The 22,594-nt window shown below is 41.3% G+C and overlaps 1 protein-coding gene across 20 annotated transcripts in view; it reads left to right on the top strand.

Moving 5' to 3' along the window:
* ARPP21 (cAMP regulated phosphoprotein 21) overlaps positions 1 to 22,594 on the top strand; it is a 169,665-nt gene that overhangs the window by 98,169 nt on the left and 48,902 nt on the right. For 10 of the 20 annotated variants that reach the window (XM_054595336.1, XM_054595327.1, XM_054595325.1 and 7 more), the window contains 7 exons: positions 1,573 to 1,632; positions 6,000 to 6,232; positions 11,595 to 11,828; positions 17,216 to 17,394; positions 18,400 to 18,504; positions 19,487 to 19,747; positions 22,212 to 22,338. In XM_054595336.1, coding sequence (XP_054451311.1) covers positions 1,573 to 1,632; positions 6,000 to 6,232; positions 11,595 to 11,828; positions 17,216 to 17,394; positions 18,400 to 18,504; positions 19,487 to 19,747; positions 22,212 to 22,338 — 1,199 coding nt within the window. Of the gene's footprint in view, positions 1 to 1,572; positions 1,633 to 5,999; positions 6,233 to 11,594; positions 11,829 to 17,215; positions 17,395 to 18,399; positions 18,505 to 19,486; positions 19,748 to 22,211; positions 22,339 to 22,594 lie in introns of those variants that run through there. The other 10 variants (XM_054595339.1, XM_054595333.1, XM_054595338.1 and 7 more) reach the window with 6 other exon arrangements.

The raw sequence follows: 22,594 nt of genomic DNA, 5'->3' as shown, positions 1-22,594 counted from the left end.
CTAAAAGTACTTGTATATTTTGTATTAACTGCTTCTTGTGCTCACTAATTATATATAGCTATTCAAATAATAATTTGAATAATGTTGGGTTAAGTTTCTCATTTTAAATAACCTACCAGCCTTTATAAAAGGCCTAACTTGAAAATCTTATCTAAACTGGTCTGGATTTAACAGTACACCTGGCTTGGGAGTTAGTAGGAGGAGGTGATTGCTGTGAAATGAATGGGTTATAAAATTTACACAAAGTCTTGAGCATAAGAGCAGAAATTTTTCAAATTTAATATATACCTTTTTTGAATAGTTCTAAGCTGATATAGGTATTAAAATGCTCCATTGATTTAATTGCAGATTTTTAAGGGGAATTAGGAGTTCTACATTTGCTCTACTAATGGGCAACTTGGAATGAAAATATGGCATTCATTTTAAAAGTGGTGGTTAATTTTACATCATGTGTCAGCTTAATGGGCGGTCCGTATAAATTGATTAAAGTGTAGGCTGTTTGATTAAATTCCAGTACTTAGAGAAAGTTTAAACCGGTCATTAGAAATGATCGGTGGGAAAAATGCCATCATTGATATTAGCAATTAGAAATCTTTAAGTAACTAAGTCCCTCAATTGAATGGACTTGTTTTAGAAGACATAAAATTAGAAAACAAGACTACGTGAGGCATTCAAAAGGGAAACGGACTCATGGACATGGACAATAGTGTGGGGACAGTGGAGGGGTGCGGGGAGGAGGTATAAGGGGACTAAATGAAAAAAAATACAATAAAAAAAGAAAACATTAAAAAGGCTAAAAAAAAAAACCCCACTCAGATTCAGACTAGTATTCCTCATTTTACAGTAAAGTTAAAAATCCACAAGCACTAGCATCTTAGGGATGATTCTGAACATTTCCAAAATGTTATCCTTACCAAAAAGATTAAGTGGACATTTATACTTTAGTTTAGTGAGAAATCGTATTCCCTAGTCTTCTCGCCAGTCATTTTTCTCTATTTTACTCTCTGCTTTTATTCATTTACTTGGGTTTTGTACAAAAGACTGCTGATGCTCTTGTGTCACTTATATTCAAATTATATCTTATTCATCAATACAATGACTGGTCACATATATGAGTTATGTATAAGAACAAGCCTTCCCATAAAGTGAAAATTTAATTGAGTGAATTCCTTACAAAAATAAATTTATTCCGTGGACACTTGCCTTTGGAATGTCAATATTTCACTATGCTCAAGAAATAAGGAATAACTTTAATATTACTCAAAGAAAAAAATTACAACTTATATATTGAATTAAATATCTATTTTATCTATATGTATTTCTTTCTTCTCCTCAGCTCTTCCATTCCCTCTATTTCCTCATCTCTTCCTTCTCCCTTATCCCAGCATCAGTGTTCGAATCTTGGGGTAGGGAAAAATCATGTTCCCATTCATTTATTATGGCAAAATTCAATGTCATGCAAAGAAAACTACATATGGGGTTGATCTGCAAGACAGCTGTGTTATAGTAGGATACACATCCATTTATTACCCTTAGGTTTTATATCATAAAAATCATGTTTTTCATTTCCAGTAGGCTCTTGGAAGACAGTAGCATATGCAATGAGACCTATAAGAAAAGACAGCTCTTTCGGTTGGTATGGTTTACTTTTTTAAAACTGTGTTTTCAGATTATGTGGCAAAAATCAATGTTAAATTTAAGTGTATTAGTGTAAAATATCTCTGTTCATGAACTAAAATGTGTTCAGTTATCTCTTTGTAAAGCTTGTTACAGAGCTGGCATTGAAGCCATATTGGATAATGTAAGATACAGGACTGAGAGAACATTACTTTGGATACAATTCTTTAGAGTTCTTTTCCTGATTTTCCCCTTCCTTCCTTCCTTCCTTCCTTCCTTCCTTCCTTCCTTCCTTCCTTCCTCCTTCCTTCTCAAGGGCTAGCTTCGGAAGCATACTGATTTAACATTCCCAAATTAACATCAGTGAATTACAGAGTTAAAATTTCTCTTAGGTTGCAATTGTGTATATATTTTCCAACACCAGAAATAAATCAATTATAACTCTATTTGAGTACTTGATTTTTAGCTACTACTATCCATCATAGTATTTCAAATAGTGTTTACTTAAGCACAGATTTTATTTCTAAAGGAAAATATGAGCTCAACTAAAATGAACTATTTAAGTCAAGATCTTTGTGGGATATGGGTAATGGGTGATATGTATATATAGAAGCATATATATAAATCTATAATATATAATATTAAATTATATTATATAATTATTATAATTTACTAACTATAATTATAATAATATAATATATTTTTAAGTTTTAAACTATGCTGGAAGCTCCATGAAAGCAGAGGGATCATACCCATCTTCTCACTATATCAAATGTATCTCTAGCATTCATTTTGAAACAAATATATACCTAATCCATATATTAACATGTTAGTGCTTTTCTGAACATTAGGATTCATCTCTTTTTAGGATAGTCAAAAGAAACACACAAACAAAACTCTTGCCTACTTAGAAGAAAAAAGTTACCAAGAAAATTAAATAGATTATGTGCTTAGAGAGGTGTTTTGTTTTGTTTTGTTTTGCTTTGTAGTAAATCTGAACTTAAGACCTTATCATTAGACGAGGTAATTTGTTCCCTTTACACTTTGGAGGAAACAAAAAAAAAAAACAGGATCTTTTTTAACTTCCTTCATATTTCTAAGTTGAACTACATAGTCTAATGCCGTCCCCTTGTATTATTAGATACTTTTCACACTTGAAGATTAAAAAAAAAATAACCTTGCATTGTTTTTTCTTTGAAAGCCCAAAGGACTAGAACTTACCAGTACTCCTACACTCACATATCATGGTCTGATTTGCTCAGGCAATATAGAGGAAATGTGGGTTTTGCCCCTTATTGGCCAGTTAGTTTTACATAGCCCTAAATCTGGTCCCTAGCCAGAGCTACCATCTACTCAGGACAGCCATCCTAAATCTGGACACCATTGCCGACCAAAATCATCAAGCACAGAGACTCAGGACAATGATTTAGCACAAAGCCATTCACAAAATGCTAAAAAAAAAAATTCAAAGTGTATGTCATATCTACCTTGGGTTAAAAAAAAATGTCATCTTCAGACAAAAAGTAAAATAAAGATCATGAGTTATATTAATCAGCACAGAAACAGAACTTAGAGTATGTGCTTTATATTAGCTCTAAGATCAATCTCTAGTTAAGCACAAGGCGGCCAACTCCTCATCTTGACCAGCCATCTCATTACCATTGGCTCCCTGGCTTCAGTAGTAGGGGACCAGGACTGGACTTAGGTGGGACAGAAAGGCACTGGGGGATATTTTCAAAATGATTCTTATGATGCCACACCCAAATAGATATGAAATTCAATTCTAGATTTCCCCTTGCCCGTGTTAAGGAGAATAATCAGTGGGTAGAGCATTATAAAATACAATTTCAATATGTAAATATGTAGAGATCATAAATTAGAATTAGATGTATTGTTTTGAATTTCATTAACGAGAAGTGTCTAAAGCAGCAATTTAAACTTCTTCTTTTGCCATGCACAGATTTTGATGTAGGATGATGATTGGAATTGGTGCAGTGGAAGTAGAGGAAGTTAAAGAAATCTTAGGTTGCCTGCTTGGCCAGAGGCTGTGACCCAAGTCTAGAGGAACTACCCAGTGTCTAGACAGGGCTCTGTCAGAGTGAAGGGTGCAGACTGTAGCACCCTGGCTAGCACCTAGGGATAGAGGTGGATACCTCCTTTGCAGACAAAGGCCCAGCCACACTGGCATTTAAAGGAGGTCTAGATTCCTCCCAGGGAAATGCAGAGTTCATGGGGCTAGGGACTGCTGAAGCAGAATCAGTTATAATCCCCACCAACATGGACAGCTTCCTTCTGACACATCCCATATGTTGAGGTAAGAACCACCCCAAATCTTTTCCTATAATAAACATTCCAAATTAGCTACAACTGAGATAATTGTCACATTCTTTGTACATTTACAGTTGCTAAATAATATTTAGGCAGACTTTGTCGAAGATGAGTCAAATTCATCAGAATGGAATGGGGAAAGAATGAAATCGAATTTGGAGATTAAAAGAGAGGATTCATCAGAATCCATCAGAAAAGGAAAAATGGCTAATCTTTCCAGTAGAAAAGAGTAGTTTTTTGCCCTGGCTGGTGTGGCTCAGTGGACTGAGTGCCAGCCTGTGAACCAAAGAGTCACTGGTTTGATTCCAAGTCTAGGACACATGCCTGGGTTGCAGGCCAGGTCCCCAGTAGGGAGCACATGAGAGGCAGCCACACATTGATATTTCTCTCCTTCTCTTTCTCCCTCCCTTTCCCTCTCTAAAAGTAAATAAATAAAATCTTTTTTTTTTTTAAATGTAGTTTTTCTCCAGGCCACCTCCTCTGGCTTTCTTAAATTCCAAAGGAGCTTAAGAACTAAAGTCTCCTGGCTATTGCTGAGGGGTTTGATACTTCCTCTCAGCCTTGTCTTTTTTGAGATGGTCCTTGTTTCTAAAACCAGCCATCCTGAGGTCCTGAGAATAGAATGTTTGTAAGAAAATGTTGACAAATGACAGGAGGGCACTGAGTGCTTCTTGTCTTATGAGTTTTCTGCTCCACTTCCTCCCCCCACTCTTCGAAGTTCCTAGCACAGATAAGCGATTTCATTTTTATTATCTTCAGGCCCATTTGCCTTCTTCCGTTTTCATGTGATAAAAGAAAAAGTTGAGTAAGCAAAGTTGAAGTAAAACCTGAAATTGTCTGTGCACCCTCTTTACAATTTGGTTGGTGCATATTTCAATCAGATATGCGTACGTCCAGCATCTCAACAGTTCGTTATTGTCTTTAGAAGAATATTTATTAGCAAAGCTACTGCTCACATGTGCGAGATTTGGATCAAGATCGGGTATGTCACATTGCATAGTGATATGAAAATTGGGGTTATATCTATTGCCTTTGATTTATGTCTTCTCTACTTATTAATAATCCATGAGAATCTAAGACTATTTTAATGAACTATTTCCAACTGCAGAAAAAGCTTTGAAAATATTAACTAAGATACTCTTTACAAAACCAATGAAAATGCAAATTTCATCCCCTTTCTCTAGGAAAGATGACATAGAGTTTTGCACACTGCTTAGAGGTTCTCCAGAGTCTTCAAACTTCATTTCTGGCTATTGGCTCTCTTCCAATACATTTACTGTTTCTATTTGAATTTTGAACAAATGTGTGATTTCACCTAAGGAGCGTTTTTTCATTATTTCCATCGATCCCCTTGAAATGTTTCATGTCAGTGTAGTGTTTACACCGTTGTTATTATCACAACGCCAGGATTGAAAGGCTTTTCCTCTGCCCATGAAGGTTAAACTCACTGGGCAAAATTCTCACCGGAGGTTAACACAGTAATTTTTGTGATTTCTGTGCTGTCTGTCAGATCCTTCATGAATTCAGATGTATAGCTCATAAGCTTAGAAAATAAATTAACAAATGGCTTTTCTGGAACTGCGTCATTTCCCCATAGTCCAGTTTCTAATTGCTGAAGGGAGAGACAACATTCTCTTCTTCAGCGAGAGTTGCTTTTAGTATCATTCAAGATCATAAGCGTTTCCAAATATTGATTTATTGTTGACTTGGGTCAGGAGAATTTATCTTCCCTCCTGTTCACAACAGAAGTTTACAATTATATTTTCTACCATGTTTTTCTAGTTGTTTCTCCTTCACTGGCAGAGGGACCATGTGACATTTCTAGGCTTGTTGTTTTCCCTCTTTGTAACATGAGTGTTCAGTGTGATGTGTTACCCGTCTGCACATGAATGAGGTATTTGTGGCACTCTTTGTGAGGCAACAGGTTTAATGGAAAGGGTGGACGAGAAGGGTCCCTGGTAGGCGGCTCTTCCGGAAACGTTCCCGCCCGAGGCCCACACTGCTCATGGAATGTAATACTGTCCCTGTGCATTTTTCTGATGGCCCTGCTCCAGGGGCAACAGAGATGGCTCAGGGAGAACGTCCGGGAGCCGGCAGAGCAGCTCGGAGAACGAACTCAAGTGGTCCGACCACCAGCGGGCCTGGAGCAGCACAGACTCTGACAGCTCCAACCGCAATCTCAAGCCCGCCATGACCAAGACGGCGAGTTTTGGGGGCATCACGGTGCTGACCAGGGGCGACAGCACGTCCAGTACCAGGAGTACCGGGAGGCTGTCCAAAGCAGGTAGTTAGTACTGAAGGGGTTTAAGTCCTGTGGCATTTTCTGAATTCTGCCCAAGCTGCACAGTCCATGTTCCCTCGGACTTTGAGTGAACTAATGATGGCGATATTAGTTACTGGGATAGACTGAGGTCGGAAGGTACAGTTTAAATACCAATACTGCCTCGTGCCAGCTGTGAGTCTAAATCCAACTATTAACCCCTCTAATCTCCAGTTTCCTTATGCATAAAATGCAGGTGGTACTAGAACATTACTCTAACACTCCTCAGTAGACTACTGTAGGTTTACCTTCAATCACTGATATAAAAATGGCTGCTGAGGCCATGCACAGGGTGACTATTTTACAAAGGTAAAAAGTATTTTAGCTTTTTAAAAAGTTAATACTCTGAGTTATTTCTTAAAACCACATTGTAAGGTAATTAGGATATTAGTAGTTTCCGTTCCTGTTTTGTCATATTGTTTGTAAGATCCTAGGCAAGTTAAGTTAACCTCTTTGTGCCTCAGTTTCCCCGTCTGAGAAAAGGGGTGATAATGGCACCAATATTGCAAAGTTCTTGTTAAGACCGAGAGTTAATATACTCAAAGCAATACCTGGCAAGTTATTAGCCCTCAGTAAACACCAGTTCTTGTTTATTTTTATTATTGCCATTTAATGTTCCATCCTTGCGTTGCAGATAAGGAAAGTGGCCCTCAAAAGGTTTAGAGTTTCCAAGTAGCCAGGTTCATGCATCTGTTTTGGTTTTTTTTTTCTCCTTCCTAGTGAATAGTGATCTTTTGAGTTTGGTAGTTCAAGTTTGCACGGACAGTCTTTGGGAGTTCATGATGATGAGAGATCTAGAACCATTAATGTGAAACAACTTTAAACTGATGGAAACACCAACACCACGGGGTTCATATTAGCTGTTCTGTCTCCCAAGAATTCCTCACCATTGTTTACAAACTACTTTCAAATGTTTATGATTAAAATATCTCATATACTCCCAGGAAGGTTACAGATTACCCTTCAGTAGCACTCCACTAACTTAAGTTTTTACTTTTATTTATATATTTATTATTATTTTAATTGAATTTATTGGGATGTCGTTGGTTAGTAAAACTATATAGTTTTCAGGTGTACAAGTCTATAATACATCATCTGTATACTGCATCGTGTGTTCACCAGCCAGGTCAAGTCTCTTTCCATCACCATTTTAGTTTAGTGAATACTGTCATTGTTTTTTTAGTTTTAGTTTTGCTTCAGAAGTTCAGCGGCCTTGAGTCTCAGCCAGGCTGGGGGTGAGTGTTTGTGATTCTGCCAGTGAGGTACAATGCACTGGCGGTGCATTCATGGCCGGGGGCCGCAGGGGAATGGGAGGCCAGGGCCAGGAGGGGAAAGATGCAAGGACACCACCAGCCAGAAGTTAAACATGGGCTCCCCTAGACTGTGAATACTTTCCCAACCAAGCATCATTCACGCTAAACGGGATTCTATGAAATTGAGGCTCATTATGCTAAGAGTTTAACATAATTATGTTGTTGACAAACGCCTCCTGAGAAATTACCTCATGTTTCCCTACATAGGCAGAAAATTAATAACATTTAGTCATAGTCACTACTTTACATATATGCATCTTGCTTCCTGGAAAGATTCAGGTGGGCTCGCACTGCCTTCTGTCATTTTTATTCATCAACTGGAGAATTCTTGATTTCTAACTCTAATTAATTGCTCTTATATTCCACTATTGCAGCAACTAAAGTCAAGAAAATCCACTGTGGTGCACTTAAGCTCTTGTAAACTAAGAAAGGTTCAATAGTTTTAAATCTTCTTAAAAGGCAGAAACCAAGTACCTTAAATGGTGCACTTGAAAATTCCAGTACACCAAAGGAGCTCTTAGGGTCTTTAAATTAATCGTCATCTGCAGGCAGCAACCCCCAGTCATGTCCAAAGCAAAGCCTTTTGGAAACATTTAAAACACCTCAAGAATGCTAAAACGCCATGTTCTTTGAAGAATGGTTAGAAATTGTAAGTGCTTCAGACTTTTTTTTTTTTTTTTTAACATAAGTATATCCATTTGAAAGCTTGTCAAGGTGCAGGAAGGGAAAGCAAAAAAAAAAAAAAAAAGGAGATGAGGCTAGGGTGTCAAAACTAACTCACAATTTCCCAAGATGGTTTTTATGAAGCAAGGCTGACAGTCTCGCTGTCATGAAACTTTAGAACAGCACAAGTTTCCAATTGTTTACCCCATTGTACACAGTGGAATCACAAACTTTCTTTTTATCTTTCAGAAACCAAGTTCAGAGTGTGGCACTTAAGTTACTCTTCTCCTCCTTTAATTGCAGAGGTTGGAGCTTTACATAGATAGTAATGAGGCTTTTTCCAAGTGGGAAATGCTTTCCTACATTTTGGGAAAAACATGTTACTGAAGTCTGAACACACAAGCACATTTCCTGGGCTGTCTTTCCCCTATTGCATCTCCCCTCTCACACCCCCACCCCCGCACTGAGCACATCGTCACCTAACAGATACCCAGCATACACCTGGTGGGAATAGATGACATTATTATGTCACGACATCCTCCTTGTTAGGAGAACTGGGACAGTGCTTGGGATGCAACCTCAGCAGTTCCTTGGTAGTGGCGATGTGGTTGAAAAAAACAAAAGGACGGCATCTGTTTCTCTCCACACGGCCTAAACTCCACTGTTTTTCTGTCATCCCTCCTTCTTGATCTCCACAACAGGGGTTCTCAACTTTAGCTGCATCAGGAGTTCTTAAAGCACAGATGGCTTGTTCAGAAACTGTGCTTGGAGAGCAACTGACCCAGAGAAATAAGAGAGCCTTCTGCTTTGTTCTAATACTTTTACATGGCCTGGTATATTGTTTTCTGGATGCAAGGGTATTCTTTTTGTCACCTTCCTAGTCTACATATTAGAGTATTTCTGAAGCCTGTGAATGACACCGTATCAAGCTGCCAGTTCCTCTTCTGTGTGTTTACTTCCACCACTACCCTAATGCATCCTGGATATTCTCTTCCACCTTATAATTTCAGAAGCTTTAGGTTATTCTACTGAGCTCTGACCCCTGGATCTAGAAATGTTTTCTTGAATTCAGACAAAATAAAGTATGGTTCGAGGTCCAAAGAAGAAGAAAAATTGTAACAGATGAGTTGAACAGGCAAGGGAGACTTTGTTCTTAACTATTGTAATATGAGTCAGGACTATTGCAATTGGGAAGGAAAATTAAACTCAACCCACCTGAAACAAAAGGCAGGGGAGTTTTCAGTTAGTAATGGAAGAGTGCTGGAGGACTTAGACTTTAGAGAGGTGACTGGTCAATTTTATTAATCTGTCTGTGTCTGCTAGTTGGTATTAATCAAAGTCAGGCTCTTACCCTCCCATAGACACTGACAGACAAGGCCACTATTTTTCTTGATGGTCACGTTTCAAAGGGGTGGTTCCCAAGTCCTCACTAGTTGACTTTCAAATCAGAGTTGCAGCATACCTCATCGGCGCCAACTCTCTCCTGTCTAACCCCTCAGCCGAGACATGCGCATAATACCTTTTGTAGGACCTTACGTGTCTCGGGGAAGGAAGTTTTATTGTATTACTACTGTTGTTATTGTTGGGTCTGTACTAGTGTCAAAGTTGAACTGTAACATCAAATGTAGCAAATCTTCAAACTCTGCAACTTGCACTATGGCTATGACTTCAGGATCATAATATCATTGATGCAGTCTCAAAGTTACTCCTAGCATTTTCAAAATTCCTTTTAGATTCTTTATCTCTCTCCCCATATGTTATTCAGAACCTCGTAAGTTCTTTCACTTGTTAGATGGAACATCCTGAATTAACTTGAAACGGTGTCATTATTAATAATCAAGTTGTGGAAAAAGAAAATTCCCAGCTGAGAACACCGTAGCAGTCCACATTATATTCATATACTTTCTTTCTTTTCAGGAGGCAGTGGGTCATGGTTAAATCTAGATTAGTCTGTCAAGTTAAAATCCTAGCTCTATCATTCGCTAGCTGTGGAAGTCAATTCGACCTATCTAACTTCTCCATGCTTCAATTCCCATATCTCTATAGGCAGTGACAGTATTTCTTATTAGTGTTTACCCAAGTGCACACACATACTAAATGCTCAAGAAATATCACTGTCCTCCTTCTCAAAAATTATCACTCCCCACTAGTCCCTCTTCCCTGCAACTGCATGGTGTATGCTTACCACTCGTTTTAAAATATTTCCAGTTTAACTTAAGGTACATTTTAGAGTCTTGAAAACGATGTTAGCTATTCATTATATGTGTTAACCTTTAATAACACGAAAGAATGCATTTTTAATGACATAAGTCAATAGTTGTGGGTAAATAATGTAAAAGTTTACTGTATTGCATTCTTGCAATCTATGATATCATCTAAACCATCTATTAGTTTAAATTCACAGGTACAGAAATTTTGGTTGATGCATTTTCTCTCTGATGCTCTGGTTAATATTTGATGCCCAGAACAGCCATTGTCAAGGTCTCTGGAGCTGCTTGACTTTGGTTACAGTGAAGGGCAGCTAACAGACATGGGATGTAGCAGGTTTTTCTTTGTCTCCAGAGAGCGGAGAAGGAGATGATTACAGCTAGAATCCAGCTCGGGGGCTTCTGAACACTGACCCAGTTACCTGCATGTTTGAGACATCCACAGTCCCCAAACATCACCAATGGCCTTATTTTTGTTTCATCGGAAGGGTGCTCCATCATTTTTATGAAGACCAAACCCTCCTTGGTCCAACTCTTGGCTGTGTTCATAAGATTTCTGCAAATATGTGCAATAGGGTACAGATCTTAAACACTCCCAATAGGAATGATCTACTTCTACTCAGATCTGGGGGAAAAGATTATTGCCAACTTTGTACCTTCAAAATTGAGCTCTTTGGATGATGGAGAACAAGTGTTTTAGAATCACCTCATGATCAGCACATCACAGGAATCCTTCTTAAACTGCAGTCTCTTGAATGTCTATTTTATTCTCATAACTCCAGCTCAGTAAGACATTTCCATTGCATTAATTACCCAGGGTAATAGAACTTTTCAGGCACTGAGTTCAGAGCTATGGTTTACCATTTACCAATTAATCATCCTGGTAGCATGTGAGAAGGCTAAAAGAGAGTGTTCATTCTTAATCTCTCCTCTTTCAGGAAGCTGACACATCAGAAAAATATGTAGCAGATAGTTCCATAAAATGTGAGACCAAAATGTAGGAGAGGCATTAATTATTCTCTCCCTGCAGCATTCACCTCAAATCCTTTAATGGCAGATTATTTAAAGTAGCATTTAGTCCCAGAGCTGTGGCCTCTGTCCGCTTCTCTGTGTTGAATGATGTGCTGATTTATGTCTCCCTGATAGGTTCTGAGTCGTCCAGCAGTGCAGGCTCCTCAGGATCGCTGTCCCGCACCCACCCCCCTCTCCAGAGTGCTCCCCTGGTCTCAGGTGTGGCAGCCAGTTCTCCTGGCTGTGTGCCCTTTCCAGAGAATGGAATGGGGGGCCAGGTTGGTTCCAGCAGCACCAGCTACATCCTCCTTCCACTGGAAGCTGCAACAGGCATCCCTCCGGGAAGCATCCTTCTTAATCCACACACAGGTTAGTGTATTACCTCTGCTTTGGAAGGAACTCAAGTCTGGCATTTGTTCTTGTGTTCAATTTTATGGTTTTACTAGTGCATTTCTTGAAAATTCTTAAGCAGGAGAGCTTGTGGTATGAACTGCTGTGGAAAGTCTAGATGTAGAAGGAGCAGATCTACTGCTAAAATCTACATCTCCATATCGATATCAGTATCGATAAAGACAGAAAAATATAGATACTTCCTGGAAATATCCACTATTCTTTCTGTTTTCTCTTCCCTGACCACAGAGTTTCTCGTGTATTCCCAGGAACTGAGATCAGAGATCAGTGAGTGATGAACTAGGACATGCTAATTAAAACTTTGTTTCTCAGAATGAATCCATGAGTAGCCTATTATGATGTTAAAAGTGTTTTTGCATCCAAAATATTTAAGGAACTTGAGATTATTAATTGGACACATAGTGGATTGGTAACTATAGAAATTGCTTTCTGACCTTGCGACTTCGTCCAACTCCTACTGCAGAATAAGGAGTAGCCATGGTGAAAGGGATACAGAGAGCAAATTCTTATGTATTTTAGAGATTTTTGGCCTAGACTGGATTTGGTGGGGATTTCTTCAAAGGTGAGTGGCTATTGGTTGTTAATTTTTTAATTTCTCTAGGGGTCAGTTAACTTCCATACTGGTTCTATAGGATCCATAGCATTGAGCCAACAGATTGTTGAACATCTACTTCATGGGGGGGCTTCTCAAGCAGGGCAATGTTGCCCATACCTGAAGGCCAGTTGACAACATCTGCAGACATTTTGATTATCATGACCTAGAGAGGAGGGGACTGCTATTGGCATCTAAGAAGGTGGAGGCCAGAGATGCTACTAAACACCGTGCAATGCACAGGTCAGCTCCTTTCAACAGAGGATTACGCAGCCCAATATGTTAGTAGTGCAGTGGTTGAGAAACCGTGGGTTGGAAGATTTGACATTGACTAGCCACTTCCTTAGAAGCCTTTCTAGTGATTGAATTGTCTCAAATATGTATCTGAGGTTGGGCGTAGATTATCACAGAGCATTTCTTTGATGGGCTAAACTTGAAAATGCAAAAGTTGATGTGAATCTTATGAAAATGTTCTGACTCAATCTTCTCACATATATAGTGCCACTAGTAATTAGGAAATTCAGAGAAACATAAGAATGATAGTAAAATAGTTACTTGAATAATTGCCACATTTTCATGAAAACATATGGCACATTCTCAAGGCAGGGTGTTTGATTGAGACATTTTGAAAATGCCATCAGCTTCAGGGAAAAGAAGGCATAATCATTTTATTGAAAACCATTTGAAAGCTTTCTGATTAGATACTTCTAAGGAGAATATTAAATTGCTTTTATTTTATTTGGATCATCGTAAGCACTATAAAAGAAATTAAAAGAAAACCAGGATCACATTCATTACTCTGGGCACTGTTCAAAGCATGATCTGACTCTGTTGGCTTAAATTCTTTCACTTTTAATTGAGATGGAGAGCTTGCAGACAAGAGCTCAAAACTAAGCATTAGTTTTGAGTGGTTTGTTTTCAGCAAAATTGCAGAGTGTTTCAAAAAAGCACAACAGAGTATTTTAGGATATAATACAAGAATATTATTTGTAATGATAGTGTGGCTACGCATGTGTATGTGTATATTATCATCTGTAATCTTGTTTACAGAAAGAGAAAGACAGTGCTTTCGGGTGCCAAGTCCCAATTCTTATTCATTTGATGGAGTCATTTAGGGCTGTTATCAAAATATTTCCTTTCAAAGAGGATCCTAACTAAGAAATGGGATCTAATAACACTGTGGAACAGCTTTGCAAAACACACTTCTCTGATCTGACAAATGCTAGACATTAAAATATCCCTAGACCAGAACGAAAATGTATTAATAAATTAAAAATATCTATAGACCAGAAGGAGATATAAGGCGAATTATGATGTGTCTTCTTTTACAGAATGTGCTTATTTTTATAAATGGAAAATATGCACATACATGTATGTATGTGTGTGTGTGTGTGTGGTGTGTACATGTGAATATCTATCTATCTAATCTAATCTCTTATAAGACCCAACTAATGAAACAGGAGATTTGCCTGCTTAGGGCTGAAACTCATCTTTCTCTGTCATTGCTGTGAACTCCTGAAAGCCATGCTTCTCATCCTGTGCCAAATATGTGGTAGAAAGGATTGGTGTTAGGAACCAAGAGCATATAACTACTTTGCTTCTTGTGTCAACTATTCCTGGGCTCACTTCCTTATTATCAGCACACCTATAAGCTCCTGTGGGAAGGGACCATACTTGGCTATTTTTTTTTACTTCCCTAGAATGGGTAACAGAGTATCCTTAGGCACCAAATTAGGCACAGGTGCTCATTAATTACATATTACGGAAATATTATCAACTACCCATTATAGATATTGAGGTAGATAGCAAGCAGTTTCTCATCTAGTGCCTTATATGTGAGGATGGGGCTTATGTATACAATTGCGATGGATGAAATATCTGTCTCAAGCAGGATTAAGACGAGCAATGATTTGAAAACATGAGGGTACCTGCCAGTCATGTCTACTAAATGTAACAAAAGTGAAACTCCCTTCATCAGCACAACTAACTTGTCTCTTACTAAGTATGAAATATTTGAACAAATATTCTTGCAGTTTTCCAAATATAGGCACAGCTTTTAATTTTGTCTGGCCGTAGACTCAGCACTTAGCTGGTCTCTTCCTAACTGAGGGCCTTCGGCCCCTTTTTCCTTCATTTTTCAGGATCTGGAAGAGTGAGTTGTTGCAGCAGCTCTTTTCCAAAGTGACCTCTCTGTATAGGCTTAGTCTCTGCTGGTTTGAGTCTTGACTTTCTTTGATCTTTCCCCAGTTGTCTTGGATTTAACACCCTTTTGGAAATTTTTAGCAGAAACTCATCTTTGTTTGGCTCTTCTCTTTCAACATCCAGAGATGCCAGTAGCCTTTGGCATCCCCCAAGTACTCGTTAATTCCTGCTGTATGTTGTTATTCCATTTTGCTTTTCCTTGACTGGTGCAAACCCCTGAGTGTGTGATGTAAGGGCAGGCCTTCAGGCATGTCCGCCTGAGTGACGGTATTGGCCCTTCTTTTTGAAATGGTCCTGACGGGCTTCTATGACCCTATACTTGTTTATATTTCACAGGACTTCTAGCATCTCTTTATTCAAACTCTTTCTACCTTTTCTTAAATAGACTATGACGTTTTTGTATAATATCTATAAACATACCTCTGCAAGATCCGAATTAATCCTTGCCTATCCATAATCCACAGCTCCCTTGTAATTTGATTGATTGCCCTCAAAAACCAAGAAAAGGAAAATCTTTTTCTCACCCACTTTCTTTCTTTTTAAATAAATACCCTTCTACCAAGTATGTGGCAGTCTTGCTTTGGTGTTAGGAGCCAAGAGCACATGACTACTTTGCTTCTTGTGGCAATTGCCCATGGGTTCTTTTTCTTTTTACCAGCACATTTGCAAGCTCTTTCAGGGGAGGGGTCATAATTTGTTGAGTGTTTTGTTTTGTTCTGTTTTGTTTTGCATCCTGGAATGGATAACAAAGTCTTCATCTCTGTGCAGGTGATCAATAATTATATATTAGTAAACTAATGTCTATTGCACATTATTCATGTTGATAGGGAGAAGAGAGAGATTTTCCCCCTAACATCATGTATTTGAGAGGAATGAGCACTTGGCATTAAGTCTTTCCCTCTGCCTGGCTCAGCGCACAGCGCTGGCGTACCTCTGTAACTGCTCTCTGTACCTGCGCCAGCCCATGGGTCGGGGCCTGCAGGCCATGCTAGAGTTGCTCCTGACCTGAAAGCCTCTTCCAAGCTGGGTAGTCCAAGTTTCGCTGTCCCCTTTGGACTCCAGCAGCTGTCATTCACACTAATTGCTTGTATTTAGTGGTAATTGCTCCTGGATTGGTGGAAATGGTAGAACACAGAGACGCCATCACTACCTGACTTGAAAACCAGCGGTCACCCATCCGCACTCTCTCAGGAAATTTCTTGTTCTCTTTCCTAGCATCCACCTTCCTTCTTTCATTTTCCTTAGTTATTGTTACCTCTTCTTAGTGAGCAAAAATTCAATCTTTCATACTTGCTTCTCGTTCCAGGAGAACCTGCCATCTCTACTCTCCCCAAGTGAATTCTTAGTACTTTTCACATGCAATTATTTAGAAATAGTTCTTTCTTCTGGTCCACAGCATGTTGATAATGTTTCAAACAGGGGAGCTACAATTTATCAAAAGAACATTGAATATTATGCAGTTATGTTTTTCACCCCAATTATGACCAGCTTTTCATACTTTTCTGGGGTAAGTTGAAAGTCACATAGAATATAATAGATTTTTTTTCTTATCTCCAAAGTCGGGTAAGATTGCCTATCGGCGGGGTGTTGTAAGAGCTAATATATGCACATCAGGTGCCTGCCACTGTGCCTGCCCCATTGGAAACCTCTTTGTTCTCTTCTTTACCTTTCTTTTCTTCACCCTTTCATCTCTTTCACTTGCTGCCCCAGACTCTCTTCCCTTCGGCTCCTTGTTCCTATGACCTTTCTGGTGGGCCTTCATTTCCTCTCTTGAAACACGGGGAGGTCACTCCTTCCTTCCTCACAGAGTCACGGTGAGGCTCCAATAATACTATTCTGTAAACTCTAAGATCCTCCCTAAACAATAATAACAATAAAAAATGAACTCTACCATTGTTTCAAGGGGCAAAACACTGTGTTTCCCTTCGCCTTATTACCAGATGATCCTGTGATAAGTTTATGATGGATGACCTTTAAAATCTAAACCCCCATATACTCCTGCATGTGTCTATTCCGAGAAACGAGTGGGTGGATGTGGTATGCTCTGTTGTGTGTGTGTGTGTGTGTGTGTGTATCTGTGGAAACGACAATGATACTGAATTGAAGATGAGGCTAGGGGAAGGTAAAAAAAAGAGTCGGTAAATAACATGTAACCAAACGTAGCGGGAATTGTATAAAAGGAAAACAGCCCCCTCTGGGTGTGAGTTATTCCCTCTGATGGCTGCAAGGTATGGGGCAGCAAAGCACAAGGCTCCGTGAAGATTGCTTCTCCACTGGGTGCGCTGTGCACAGATGCACCAAGCGTTGACAAATCTCCATGAAGGCGGGAGGTTTATTTGCTGCTTCTTAAATTGCCCTGGGCTTACGTGACTACCTAGATAACCGGATCACAAGCAGACCAGTCTTCACAAGGTAAAGGTTCAGGTGTCCCGGGTTCCCACCGCTGTGCCCCTTGACTTTAGGTTGTTTTTTAAGTTATGTACCAGCGCGGTTCTTTCTGGCACAGGGGAGATCGGAGGCCCACCGGGCCCACAGTCTGATTCCATTGCAGGCCAGCCCTTTGTGAATCCCGACGGAAGCCCTGCGATATACAACCCCCCCAGCAGTCAGCAGCCCCTGCGCGGCGCCGTGGTGGGGCCGTCGCAGCAGCAGCCCCGGCAGCAGTCCTCTCCTCAGCCGCAGCAGCAGGTGCCGCCGCAGCCGCAGATGGCAGGAACGCTGGTCACTCAGGTGAGGAGCAGCTGGGAAGGCCTCAGAGTCACGCTCCATCAGGAAGAGGGCACGTTCTCCATCGGTACCTCCACCAGCCACTCCGAAACAAAACCTGGCCGCCCAGAGTCCGTGGTTGCAGGGGGACAGGATTCCATCTGGATTCTTAAGTTGAGAGAGAGAGAGGTGTCCCATCCAGTGACTTACCTGGCGGGGTCGGGCGGCGGGGGTGGATAGTACTAAGGAGAGTGACTGACAAGTTTTTTTCTTAGGTCTAGATGCTACTTTTATCTATCGAGGAGCCTTTCTTGGGAACTGAACTTGCATTCCCACCCAGGCCTTTGACAATAGAATCTTGCTCACCCATTCCCAACACAGGTGGTGTTCATGTCCGCAAAGAGTCAGTATTAAATTCTTTAATCAATGGCAAGAATAGAAATCAGTTAATTCCAAGGCAACCTGACCATTCACACACCCCTTAGAGAGATGTAGAGCTCCCCCCATTGTCTAGGGTGACACACGGCAATGTCCACGAACACCTGAAGTGTCACAGGTCAGTTGCTAGAGGGAACCTTGTTTTAAATAGTTTTCCCCTTACTTCTTAGTCTCTGAAGGTGGCAGATGTTATTTGGCAAATCTCCCTGAAGGTAGCAGATTTGTTTGTTGCCTCTTAAATTACTCCAGGCTTACATTATTATCTAGCTTAACCAGATGGGTCAAAAATAGCCAAGTCTCCACATGAGAGAAGGTTCTGGGTAATATTTGGGGGTCATATTTTTAGACCCAGAGGATCTAACTAACAACATGAAAATACAGCAGCACCTTCTCAGAGGAGCATTCACTCTGAGCAGACGATGGCCTTGACTTTCACTCGGTGGCTGGTTCCCTGCTCCGGAATACACTGAGCCCGGAGGACATGCGAGGGGCGGTGGGTGGTGTCCTTCACGCATGACAGCCTTCCTGTGGGATTCCACCCCCACCCCCCCGTCCTTCCCTGTGACCTGACCAGCGTTTTCTTTCCTCCAGTCTGTCCAGGGGCTGCAGGCTTCCTCCCAGTCAGTGCAATATCCAGCAGTCTCTTTTCCTTCCCAGCATCTCCTGCCTGTGTCCCCAACGCAACAGTTCCCCATGGTATGGATTACGTGCGTACGGCTTCTCCCGCGGGCGGGCATACTCACTGGTTTTACCACTTTCCTGGGCAGGGCTGGCCGATGCTTGGGTGGGTGCCCCAGGCTGACTGTGACGGTGTATGTGTGAATATCTCATTCCAGAACATTGCCACCCATCTTCAAAATCGTGGTTTGTTGTTTTGTTTGTTTGTTTTCTGTTGTCTGTCCCATGTCGAGTGATTCTGCAATCTGGTACCTTTTCAAGAGTTTACCAGCTAATCAGGAATTGAATGCCTTCAGAATTAGAAGTTGGAAACACAGAGAGACATGAACTTGGGGGGAGGGTTGGGGGATACCTTGTAGTCAGTGATGAGACAGCATCACCACCCTTCGGCTCCTGTTATACTTGTTCCCCTCCCAGCTCCATCCCCTTATTCCCCCTTCACTCTCCCTCTGTGTACTAGATCCTTCTGCACAACAAGAGTGAGAACTGCCCCTAAATCTCAGGCCAGGCCAGTGAACAAAGACTCCCTAGTAAACAAATGGGGCCCTGCCCAGCCTGTTGGTGATGCCGGTCCTGACACCATCTTTGCAGCAGCCACAGCGCCAATGGCCATGAGTCCTTCTTCCTCTCCCCAGAGACAGATCCTGTGGTTACTGCTGCGAAGACTGGCTGACACTTCAGGACAGAGCACCAGCCCTCCTGGTCTCAGCACCATCCTGAGGAGCCCAGCTGATTAATGAAAAAAATAATTTGTTTCCATTGAAAGAGGGAGTTAGGGTCGGATTGTTTACCACCTCTGTCCTTTGGGATGATTAAATGGGTTTTCTCTTGTTACGTTCTCTTGTTCTGGACAGAGGATTCCTTTCTCGTATTTTTTCCAAAGTGCACTCCCTGCCTCTCCCCCACAAGGCTAGGCATGTGGCCTGTGTCCGCCTCTGCGCGCCTCTCCCATTACTAAGCTGACCTTGCTGATCTCTTCCTTTATTTCTGGGTCTTGCAGAGAGAAGACGTGGCGACGCAGTTCAGCCAGATGAACCTGAGCAGGCAATCCTCAGGAGAGACTCCTGAGCCCCCACCTGGCCCTGTCTACCCGCCATCCCTCATGCCCCAGCCAAGCCAGCAGCCCAGCTACGTCATCGCCTCCACTGGCCAGCAGCTCCCCACGGGCGGGTTCTCAGGCTCTGGACCTTCCATCTCCCAACAAGTCCTCCAGGCCCCTCCCTCGCCACAGGGCTTTGTGCAACAGCCTCCACCTGCACAGGTAAGCACACTTTTTCTCACGCTGGGGACCTGCAGGTGATTCATGGTGCACCTGGACCTCTGTATTTCCACATAGAGTATCACCAGTTCAACATGCCTTGCTCTTCTGGTCCAGGCTTTTATATTCCCCACCTGCAGGACCTGGTCTGTCCTGTTCACCAGCTGGACAAAGCCTTGGGGCTCAAAAAATAAGTTAAATAAAACTGACCCAACTGTCCATGTTATGAGTACAATGGGGAGACATCCCATTTTCCAGACCGCGGGGACAGAGGCCGCAGGAAAACAGTCCCTTCCGGGTGGTGTCCTGCTCATTGGATTACCTGGGAAGGGACAGCTTTGGGGAAGAGTACCTGCTTCTGGGGGACTTTCTTGTTTTTCTAAGTATATTTTATTGACTTTGCTATTACAGTTGTCCCATTTTTTTTCTCCCTTTTATTCCCCTCCGCCCTGCACCCCACTCCCACCAGCATTCCCTCCCTCCTTAGTTCATGTCCATGGGTCGTGACATGTAAGACAAAGGACATGTAAGTTCTTGGTCTTCCCCATTTCCTATATTATTCTTAATTGATCTATGGCCATACCACCCTGAACACACCCCATCTTGTCCTGGGGGATTTTCAGTGCCCTCTTGTTGCTGCTCTAGAAATGAGTTCTTTCCTTTCTTATCGATTCCTAGCATTTTCTGGAGCTAACCTGGCACCCCAGGCAGGGGGCCCTCTATACTCTAAAGGAGGGAGCTAAGCCAACATCCACTGTCCTTTCCTTCCCAGGGGGAAGTCAAGCTTGCTTGTGCACTCACAAGTAGCCATTAATCATATTTAATTGACTTGAGCATGTAAGACACCACAGATCACTGATTTTTACTGTCTTCTCAAAGACTGATTATGTGTTACTGTTCACCACGAAACATCTCCGGTGCTCTCCTGGGTATCCCCGGCAGAATATTGCCAGTGATTACTGTCAAGATGTAAAATGCAGAGAGGCGTTTTCTGGTCCATTTTCAATGCACACATTTCCCAAGCAAATTCCATCCTAATTATGAAATATGATATTGGATGAGCTGCTTGAAGTACCTTGTCACCTTCTCATCATTTGTTTCACCAAATTAACATCTTGAAAAAATTATTTTCTTTTCAAGCCATGCAAAACCCTCCACTCTGAAATAAGTTTTGCTCAGCTGCTCATTTTTATTTAAGTGTTTAATTAACAGTTCATCTTCAGTGGCCTTCTCCATGATGTCTCTTTACTAATAGATTTTAAGGAGATGTGGAAAATAGTTTTAAGTTATAGGAGAAAGAACCTCATTAATATGTCAATTATTTTGCTAATAAATTAAATACTTTAAACTTAATTATTGGGAAAAAAATTATTTAGCTCTCTTAGCCTAAATAGCATATAAGTGCTCCTATACATTTTTTTGCTGTCAAAGAGAAGACATGGCAGAATATTTAACTGAAGATTTTTTTTTGAAGTTCTTCCTTGATGAAAGGATTTCAGTATTTGCTCTGGACTGCCAAGCAAAGACAACTCAGAGTCCGTGGTATGTCTGCAACAGAAATGATTTCTGCAACAGCAGTGATTTCAATCACGCCTCAATAGATCCACCCTTTAAGAGATGTAAAAACAGAAAGAGGAAGGGCAAAAAAAACACGTGTGTTCATTATTCATAATCAGTTTGGACATCCATGAATTTCTTTTTTAGAAGAAACAAAGGTTAAAGTATAGGATATAACCCATAGTGATTTTAAATTATTTTAGTAGGCATTTTAAAATGTGCTGACTCAACTGTGGAACAATGAAAAGAACTCTCGAGGTGGAGTCCATGGGCAGACATGGAAACATGTTAAACGTAGGGAGGGAATGAACTTCTCAAGACCCTTGATGGTCAGTTTTGTTTGACTTGTCATGCCTGCTTTTTTCAGTAAATAAAAACAGCACAAAAAATGTAGAGTTTTAAAACCACCTCCAGTGTAATGGCTACGACTAGCTCAGCGGGGGTGGTTCTTCTCTGCCCCTCATGGTATTGGCTGGGGCTGGAACCTGCAAGATGGCCTCACTCACAGGCCTAGAACACCGGTGCCGCCTCTGGCCTGGGGTGCCGCATGGCGCTTTTCTCCAGCTGAATAGCCTGCATTTCTTTCCCTGGTGCCTGGGCCCTCCTCCCACAGAAGTGGGAGCTGCACTACAAGTCTTCATAAGGATCGGGCTTGCAAGTCTCCCGAGTCATCATGAAGCAAAGGCAGCCACACAGCCAGCTCAGATTCAAGGGCTTGGGAAACAGATTTCCCCCATGCATGGCAGGAGTTGTGTGTACGCACACGCAGGCCTGGGGGAAGATTTTGACGGCTGTGTTTATAATCTACTACAATTATATTATGCCATCCGATGACAATCTATTTAATGTTTAAAAAAAGTTACTTAACATACAGTTGTCAATCCCTGCTGTTTTTCCCTTTCTTCCCCAGATGCCCATATATTATTACCCATCTGGTCAGTACCCTACCTCAACCACGCAGCAGTACCGGCCCGTGGCCTCCGTTCAGTACAGTGCTCAGAGGGGTCAGCAAATGCCGCAGACAGCACAGCAAGCAGGTACTTGGAATCTGTCTCCCATTTCCTCCTCTAACGCAGTTCTTCTTGCACATAAATCTCTCAGCTGTCCTCTCTGGATGCGTACCCAAGCATGGCCATTGACATCCGCTCATTTCCCATACCCAGAGAAGATAACGGAGCATTTGATTAACTCCGTGCGGAAAAGCAACAGGTACAAGAAGGCGAAGCCCCGTCACTCCAGCATCCCAGGCATGCATGCTAAACGCAGCCTCCATGAGTTAGTTTTGGATCCTCT

Source organism: Pteronotus mesoamericanus, unplaced genomic scaffold, assembly GCF_021234165.1.
Source record: "Pteronotus mesoamericanus isolate MK-2021 breed Mesoamerican mustached bat unplaced genomic scaffold, CSHL_Meso_final scaffold_54, whole genome shotgun sequence".
NCBI classification, from domain to species: Eukaryota; Metazoa; Chordata; class Mammalia; order Chiroptera; family Mormoopidae; genus Pteronotus; species Pteronotus mesoamericanus.
Note: the sequence above shows the minus strand (reverse complement) of the source record. Positions and strands in the feature narration are given on the sequence as shown.